A 9,427-nucleotide genomic window follows, 5' to 3' on the forward strand; every position below is an offset into this window, starting at 1 on the left:
GACGGAAAGGTGGTTGGATTGGGTTGGTTGAGTATTTGTTATTTCCATGATATTAAGGTGATGGTGAAACCTGGGTACGGACAAGACGTAATGACGAACAGAGAAACTGAAGATCAAACATTGGATGTAGGACTTGGTTTTCCTCCCACAATTACAAGGATGCCTCTTCCAGGGTTGCCAATCCCGTTCACATCCTCAACCATAGAAACCCCAAAAACATTTGGATATATTCCGAAACCTACGAACAGCGGTGGCGCTGTGGAGCTACCGGTAAAAGTCGATCATGGATTGGTTGCGAAACACGTTGTCAGCGTTGGATGTTTCACACGGGAGCATTTGCACCATCTGTTCAACGTCGCGCATACGCTGAGAGTTGCCGTGAAACGCGAACGCGCATTGGACCACATGTTAAAAGTAAGTTTACCTAAATATTCACCCCAACTAACCCATGTTACATATTCACCCCAACTAACCCATGTTACACATTCACCCCAACTAACCCATGTTGCGTATTCACCCCAACTAACCCATGTTACGTATTCACCCCAACTAACCCATGTTACGTATTCACCCCAACTAACCCATGTTACACATTCATCCCAACTAACCCATGTTACACATTCACCCCAACTAACCCATGTTAACAGGGTAAGGTGTTGGCCACGATGTTCAACGAAGCAAGCACTCGTACCATCTGTTCATTTCAAGCAGCTATGCTTAGGTTAGGCGGGTCCGTAATATCGAGCGATAAAAAAACATCGTCTAGTAAAAAAGGAGAAACCCTTGCAGGTAAACAGACATCATATATTAAACATAGATATCATATGTTAAACATAGACATTATATTATAGATGCTGTGCGCGTGTTGTCTGGTTATTCTGACGTGGTGGTTCTGCGACATCCAACACCTGGTGTCGTGGCGTCTGCTTCAAGGTTCAGTCGTTGTCCGTTGATTAGTGGGGGGGATGGGGACGGTGAACATCCGACACAAGCTTTGTTAGATGTCTTTACTATAAGGGAGGAACTTGGAACGGTTAATGGGATGACGGTATGTTGGTTGGATTTATGTTGAACTTGTTTATCAAATGTTGGTTTAGGTTACGATGGTGGGAGATCTGAAACATGGTAGAACTGTTCATTCATTGGCAAAGTTACTTACATTATATCGAGTTAGTTTGCGATATGTTTCACCTGAGGAACTGTCCATGCCACAACAAGTTGTAGATTATGTAGCAAGGTGTGGTATCCCACAATCTACATTCAAATCTATTGAAGATGCCATTGCAGACACAGATGTTTTGTATATGACAAGAATGCAAAAGGAAAGATATTCAAATCCAGATGATTTTAATGAAGTGGTGAGTTTGTTTAATATACCTTGGTTTGTTTAATATACCTTGGTTTGTTTAATATACCTTGGTTTGTTTAATATACCTTGGTTTGTTTAATATACCTTGGTTTGTTTAATATAACTTGGTTTAACTTCAATATTTTTAGATGACAAATAACTTTGTGTTGACCCCTCATATAATGACAAGAGCCAAACAACGAATGGTTGTCTTACATCCGCTGCCGAGAAATAATGAGATTGTGTAAGTTACTAAGTAACTACATTTGTATATAGGTAACTACATTATCATAAGTATATTGTAACCAAAGCATATATATATATAAATATATCTATTCAAATCTTAATCAAGACAGAAGTATATCTACGTTTTATTTCAGGGAGTCTGTTGATAGTGATCCAAGAGCAACTTATTTTAGACAAGCAGAGAATGGAATGTATCTGAGAATGGCTTTGTTATGCATGGTTCTCGGAAAATGTTGATATCATCAATACTATTTGTACACAATTGTGAATATGCTGTAATAAAACTGCCTCAATAACCAAACGTGTAATTATAAAATAAAAAGGTTTGGTAACGGTTTAGGTGAATTCCCGTCGGTCAGACGATGTTTTGAAATTATTTATTCGGTCGTTAAGCACGACGGCTGATGTTTATTTTGTCGGTTGTTCACTTTAAAAGCACTTCACGCTGTGTTTGACAATGTAAGTAGGACGGGAGAGTTTTGAAGAGAAATTTGTCGATAAATTAATCTCATTCTAGTTTTTGTTTAAAATTTTAGAGCGTTAAACAATGCTGGCGTTAAGTTAATATATTAGGTAAGACTCCAACTACGTATGCTGCTCAACAGTTCGTTTAAAGGTAAACTTTTATTATTTACTTGTCAGATGTTTTTATTTAACACCATAAATTATTGGTAATATTTTAAACTGATACTTTACAATTTGGTTTATTTTGTAATAAAAGAATAATTATTTGTGTTTGTTTATGCCAGGGAATCCAAATGAATAATGCTGTAAGAAAAAAGTTAAGACGCTCTGAAATACACGAGCGTCTAAAACAAAATTATGAAGCTTTATACGCAAGATGTCCCCCATTGGTAAGTGGGTATCTATCTATATTGATGAGTTGTGTACATTAGTTGTTGAATATGAATTGTTGGCAGGGTCCAAACAAAGAAATGTTGGATGATAGTTTGACGAACCTGCAGTGGTTGTGGAATCTAAATGTCAGTATGACGTTTCCAATTGAAATTAACAAGGGAGAGAAAAATGGTAAACCAGCCAAGCAACAAGCTCGACAGGAGCATGAGGCAAGCCCCTCTAAACCGCAATGTGAAAAATATTTCAACCAATCACAGAGGAGAAAAATTTCGCAAACAACTTGGAAACAAACAAAACAAATTGAAAAGAGAGAAAAACACCCGGTAATGGGGAACGGGTCGAAGTTTGAGAAGCCTGCTTATTCTGTAGCGCAACTTATCTGCATGGCTATTGAAAACTCAAAGCATAAAAAATTAAGTTTATCGGCAATTTGCAAGTGGATCCGAGATAATTTTGCTTACTACAGGAATATAGAAGAATCACTTCAGGTAATCACTATAAAGGTAACCTAATACATTGGTATTCCTAAACATAGCGTCCCTGCTATTATGTGTCTGATGGAGTGAAACATGATATCTTTTGTACAATGCTCTACATACTTGTAACTAATATATTTTATAGAATTCTGTTCGATTGTGTTTGGTTGGTAATGGATACTTCCAAAAATCATCACCAAACGAAGCAAGCAACAAATATCTTTGGGAAATTAAACCAAAGATATATTTTGGTCGTCCTATCTTTTCACAGGGTATGTACAAACATAGCTTGTTTAGATTAACATTATACACATGTAATTATTTATATTATACACACATAGCCTCCGATTTTATTAAATTGCAGAAGAGGCGACGTTTATGATGACGTCATTCGTTTGCAGAAATTAGGAAAATACGGTATACGCGCCAAAACACGATTAAGCTATACTTTCCATGGCAGCAGTAACAATAACGGCGACTATTAAAGTTTGCCAAAGCTGCTGCCTATCGTTCATGCGGTTATGAAACTGGCAAAATCACACAGTCAAACTCGTTCGCCGTTATTTGAAGGAGAATGTTCGTATGATACGCATTCGACCAATAATGGTACCTGGAGAACATCAATGTTGTGGATTATTACATAGGTATTAATTTTATACGGATCTAGTGTTTATGGGGTTTTTAAAGTATTGAAACTGTTTGTAGATCGTTTTTGAGCGATTCGCAATAAACGCTTTGCCTGTCAACCGTTACTTTCGATGTCTTATTAATTTTACGAGCAAGCACCTACATCTGCAGATGGCTGTTAAACTAGTGGATTGAATCCAAGGACATCCGCCACGCAAAAAGATTAAACCGTTAAGTTAAAGCTTTAATGTGTTTAATACAGACCAATGTATGTTATATTGTTTTAATACAGTCGTTGTATAACCGCGGGAACTTGTATTTGCGAAGGCGCTAGCCATGTAACTGTCGCAAGCTGTTTTAGGTATAAAACTAACGTATGTCCACTTCTAGTTAAAGTTTTAATAAACAGTCGCACCGTCTGCATCATATCCAGAGTAAGCCATCCTTGTATGCACCATATAAAACGGCGCCTATGTATACACATGTATGCTTTATTACAAACAATCTTTTTATATATTACAAATGCATTATATTCCAGGTGGTAGCAAAGATATGACCCCACCCAACCTCCCAATAACCAACGTTGACTTTCTTGATTCAGCCTCCAATCGGAAAAGGAAGCAAGTTGCTCCACAGAAGGTTATACGAAGAAAAAACACAAAAAAGCGTCGAAACATCAATGAAAATAGTTCTCCGGTTTCCCCAAATTTGTTGGAGGAAGAAGCACCAGAGCTTGGTTCGTTGAAAGGAGATTTTAATTGGAATTCAATTCTTGACGGATTGTTTCCAACGTCACCCGGAGATTTAAGTTTGTCGGCAAACGAGGAAAAAGTTTGCAACGAATTTCTCACCAAACACGACGGATCAATGTTTGCTCACAATGGATTCAATGACAATGTAAACAAAGAGAACGGAGACAATGGATTGTTGCCACACCTTCATGAACAATGTGAGGATGGGTACTTCCCCTTTACTGATACAAGCACAGAAGAAACAAAATATTTCAAAGAATTTCTTGATGAGAAAAATGAGCTTGATCTGACAGTGACGGGCCACCAGATTGAGATTCCGAGTGAGTGGGAACCCGTCACTTCAACATTAAACGATATCTTGTGTGAAAAACAAGATGATAATGTGGCTGGTTTTAGCCAAACACAAGCAATTCAACAAACTGATAAAACCAACCATCCATGGCAAGAAGTGGAAAACGCAACCGACGTTATTGAGGATATTCTAATGTCAACATTTTAAAGCTTTCTATATTTTTCTACATGTAACTTTCACTGTATATGAAAAGCAGCATACAGCTGAGATTAATCTTTAAGTGTTTTTTTTATATTTCCTGTGAATGCACTTATGTATTTCCATGATTTGTGAAGTTTAAAGTGTTTTTATAAATGCCAACCACAAGATGTTTGTGTATGCTAGAATTCGCCATGTGTGTTAGACCATAGATATCTAAATTGACTCCAGTATTTAATGTCTATGCTTTGATATCTTACAAGCAATTGTAATGATGTTATAGCCGTGTGCCAGCCAGATCGTACATATGTATACATAAGGTATGTCATACAATAAAAAAGACTATAGAATAGAAAAAAGGCCAACACAAAGGGTTTTTTTAAACTTTCAGCGAATTCGACATATGTATGACGTAAGAAGTCGATTTGACTTCTAGGGGTCAAAGGTGAAATAATTGGCGGGAAAGCGCGCCAAACTGGGATCGAAGTTTCTAGAAGTCGCTGTATAGCGAGTGTTTGTCAGGTAATAGTCGTTACGATAACTAAAATCACGAATTGTTGTTTTTTTTGAATGCTAAAAGAATGTTTGTTTTATATTTGTAGCCTTTGACTATGTTCTAAAATAAGTTTAGTGCCTGTGAAGAATCCGCCCCTAAGTTATCTGCTAACCATTAAACAGTAACTAAGCCCCTCCAACCTCTAACACTTCCCACCAGCCTAATCTGTATTTAAATCACATGGTATTATGTGAAGAAGTAGGAATACCCTGGGGATGGTATTTATTTCAACCTGAAATTTGGAAAAAATAAACACAAAGCCAAAGGGTTAAAGGCAGGTTTACCCTAGCGCCGATGGCTGGCGATTTTCTGACGTCACTTCCTCCATCGCTAGAGATACGAGTAGGGATGCACATTACAGAATAATTAGGTATTCTAGGATATCCTAGAATACTTTAATTCGAATCTAGAATTCCGAATCTAGAATTTCAAATCTTTTTATATTTATAGGAAAAAAAAATTTTACCCACAAAAGTCAGTTTATTGACCCTTTCATAACAGCCTTGTTGGATCTTGAGTTGTAAAATGATTAAAAATTGTACTATTGGGTAGTGTTTGTGTCATGAAACGTATAGCAGACTATGAAAAGACGTTACGAAACGTTTACTCTCGAAAGTCCCACAAACACAAAAATATTTTTTTTCAAAATTAATAACTTTCAAAAATTGTTAATATAGTATATGAGATGACGTGTAATGACGTCATTACACAATACCGAATCCCGTAATAAGATTCGATTACAAAAGGATTCGAATCTCATGGATTCGAAATTCTGTAATGTGCATCCCTAGATACGAGCGACAGAAAATCGATTAGAAACAGTTTCTACTCTGCTGATAATCACTAGCGATGAACCGCTTTGGCGCGAAAAGTAACAGTTTATTTTTTGCTGCAAATTAAACGGTGGGGATAATTTTCGAGTAAATATGAATGTAAAAATGAGTATATTTTGTTACAGGAATACTATATTGTAAATTTAACATAATAATAATACAAACAACATTTGTTAAGGTGTTTTGCAACTATTGTTGCAAAAACACCAAACACCCCCTCTAGATCCGCCACTGTCTTAATTTATTACATTCTAAAAATTCGTTTTAGTAATATATTTTAAATCATGCCAGAGACCTGGTATTTAAACCAGAGTTGTCTAATTAGCCAACAACGTCTAACCTGTGACAACTATATGAATAAACTCAAGATTCCTGTACCTCTTCATTCATTTATCTACATATGTAATTGCTTTGATAACTCAAACTAAACTAATTTGTCCTTTTTAAACAGTAAAACCACTCTAGTAGAAAGCTGTGGGTAATTATACCATGCTACAATAGAATGGACAACGACCCATATATTGACCATCATCATGCAAGAGCTACACAACTTGTGAAGGTAATTTGTCGTTTATATCTTAAGCTGGACTCGAACCCAGCACTTTCTCTTCTTTGTAGGCATTAAATTAATTTTTGGTTTATTTAATCACTGTATTATCATAGTAAACTGAAGTGAAAGTTTCTCCATCATGTCAAAAATTGCATTAGAATTGTTTTCAAAATCTTCAATATTTACAGTGGATTGAATATCTGCCAGACCAGAACTTAATGCATAAGTTCTAAGAATTTTATTATAAAGGTATTTATGTTTTTGCTCCCGAATGTTAAACCAATTGTAAACTTTATGCTGCCACTTGCGGCAGTTGTTTTGTCAAGTAACAAACTCTTGTGTTCTCTACCACCTCAGGATTCTTACGCTTATTGCTTATTCACGGACCATGGTTGTTGTATAATTACTTACGTTTGTTCGAGCATAAGTAGAATATCTTGTAGAGTATTCATAAGATCTTTATATTTATGAAGTTTTAAAAAATCTAGTATAAGTCTCTATACTTATTATTAAAGTATTTGTAATTTATCTGTTTACCCTCTGTGTGATTACCTGTTTTAATATTATGACTGGCGTGTTTGATCTAAACATAACATTTAGTTGAAAACAACTTTCCAGTTTAATTGCTTGCGCACGTCTTCTTCAGTTTGTATGTACAGCAAATATAATCCGCTTGTTTTGCTGGAAATAATTCTACACTGGGGAGTCAAGAAGATTGGTTGCGAAGATTATGTAACAAAGCTGTAAATATTTTCACGCCTTCTGTTGTATTTAAAAATGGCAAATATAATCCGCTAGTTTTGTCAGCAAAAATTTTTAATCGGGGATACATGCGGTGATAACCTAAACGTTAAAAAGCTTAAAATTCAGACAGATTAGTTGTATCATATATTAAGTTTGTTTAACGTGTTTGTAATATTTAGGAAGTTGGGTTTGTAAACTATTTTAGTCCCCAATGCTGAACCTAATGGTAACTCTGTATTGCCCCATGTGGCGGCAGATTTTATACAAAATGTATAGAAAATAAAGCGTACGGATTGTAAATATTAATTTTGTTTAATCGAGTTCTGTTTTTTGTTTAATGGTAAACCAATTGCTAATTCTACAATTTACCCAGAATTCAAATATCTCCAAAATGTGGTCGGAAGTTTGTGCCAGTATCTTGTTTAATCCATTTCAATCTGCTTTAATTATTTATATCACCGCACAAGTTATAGGAATAACTGGATTATCATGTGTGGAGCATTGTATACACGATATTACGAAGACTCCAAATGATTGGTTGAGAAGATTATGTAGGTTATTTCATCTAGTTGTTTACTTTGCACAATTGCCCATTTACAATATTTGGTATAAACAACTAAATGTGGGTGTTCAGTTGTAAATAGTAATTTCGTTTCATCCATTTTCCTCAAAATCGGTTTTGGTTATTTAGCTCCCTAATACTAAACCGATTGATAACTCTGTGCTGCCACTTGTGGTATAGATGCAACTTACCCACAATGCTGATATCTCAAATACGTGGTTGGGAAGATCGGTAAGTATTCAACATAATCTGCTGGTATTATTCATATTACAGCACAAGATATAGGTATACATTATGGTATCTTATATTAGGTGTTATTAATTTATAGAAACCACATACTTAAACATTAAAAGGAAATTTTGTGAGTATTTCTATCTGTTTTTTGTGCCATTCCCGATTTAGAAATATATTTAATATGAAACAACTACGAGCAGATTAGATGAAAACCAGATTTGGTCACTAATGATAAACCAATTTAACTCCAAGCTGCTACGCGTAGTGTACATACATTTTACCCACAATTCAATCTTCTTGATAACGTCTGAAAGATCGTGCTAGTTCTTTTCATCATTTAATCTCTCTTAATCCGTTTAAAGTATCTATATAAGAGCACACGGTACTGGGATGTTTAAAATATAATGTGTGTTATACTATTATTGTTTTCCCACCTTAGTCTGCTTATATTATTCATATTATAGAGGTACATGACTGTTTAAATATCTAATATTGTGTGTAATATATACGATACAACGAAGAATCCAGATGTTTGTTGACGAGATTGTGTAAGTCTTTATAATCTACTTGTTTACGTTTTGTGTAATTCCCCATTTACAGATGGAATTAGTTTAAAACAACTTTAAAATAAAGCAGACTGTCTGTCGGTACCCAAGTAGTTTTGCCCCCTAATGTTATACCAATTTTAAACTCTCCGCTGCCACATGTGGTGCATATTTGCATTTTACCCACAATTCCAACATTTAAAATCGTGGTTAGCAAGATTGTGTTGGTATCTTTATTTATCCAGATTACAAAAAAAAGTGATAGAAATAATTAAAATATGTGATGTTTCATTAAAAATAAAGCTTTATAAATAATGTTTTAATTGCGATAAATGATAATAAGGTATAAGAGTAGTGATTTTAATGCGTCCCCAATTAAATGGTAATAATTTGACTCATGCATCAATCGTTGTGTGGATTCTGTATCTCACTAACAAGCGTCCTTTTAAACTCCCAGACACTACCACTTCTGTTTCCACATTTCATGTTACTGGAAATCGTTGTATAATCGGTTTCAGCACGAGTTCTCAGAAATATCTTGATATTTCTGATAATGTTTGTTTTTTATACATGATAAAACTAAGAATCCAGATGATTGGTTGGGAA

General features: G+C 35.2%; 2 protein-coding genes and 1 long non-coding RNA gene across 4 annotated transcripts; all 3 read left to right on the forward strand.

Annotated features, from left to right (window-relative positions):
- Window positions 1–57: 57 nt before the first annotated feature.
- LOC100176972 (CAD protein) lies at window positions 58–1,895 on the forward strand (the record flags this gene model as incomplete). The annotated part of the gene is given in 6 exon segments (XM_026838296.1): window positions 58–414; window positions 648–789; window positions 852–1,048; window positions 1,098–1,358; window positions 1,498–1,592; window positions 1,729–1,895. Coding segments are annotated over 6 exon segments (1,155 nt in total), but the record flags the coding sequence as incomplete, so codon positions are not given.
- A 92-nt stretch (window positions 1,896–1,987) lies between these two features.
- Window positions 1,988–4,967, forward strand: LOC778714 (transcription factor protein). Of its 2 annotated transcripts, XM_026838295.1 has the most exons (6): window positions 1,988–2,053; window positions 2,131–2,210; window positions 2,344–2,448; window positions 2,515–2,940; window positions 3,074–3,200; window positions 4,094–4,967. In XM_026838295.1, the coding sequence occupies exons 3-6, from the start codon at window positions 2,353–2,355 to the stop codon at window positions 4,804–4,806; spliced, it is 1,362 nt and encodes a 453-aa protein (XP_026694096.1). In that variant the 5' UTR covers window positions 1,988–2,053; window positions 2,131–2,210; window positions 2,344–2,352; the 3' UTR covers window positions 4,807–4,967.
- A 1,179-nt stretch (window positions 4,968–6,146) lies between these two features.
- LOC108950238 lies at window positions 6,147–7,786 on the forward strand. Its single transcript, XR_001975138.2, has 3 exons — window positions 6,147–6,256; window positions 6,638–6,745; window positions 6,850–7,786. It is a non-coding gene; the product is annotated as an uncharacterized LOC108950238 (long non-coding RNA).
- The last annotated feature ends 1,641 nt before the right edge of the window (window positions 7,787–9,427 follow it).

Source organism: Ciona intestinalis, unplaced genomic scaffold, assembly GCF_000224145.3.
Source record: "Ciona intestinalis unplaced genomic scaffold, KH HT000072.2, whole genome shotgun sequence".
Classification (NCBI taxonomy): Eukaryota; Metazoa; Chordata; class Ascidiacea; order Phlebobranchia; family Cionidae; genus Ciona; species Ciona intestinalis.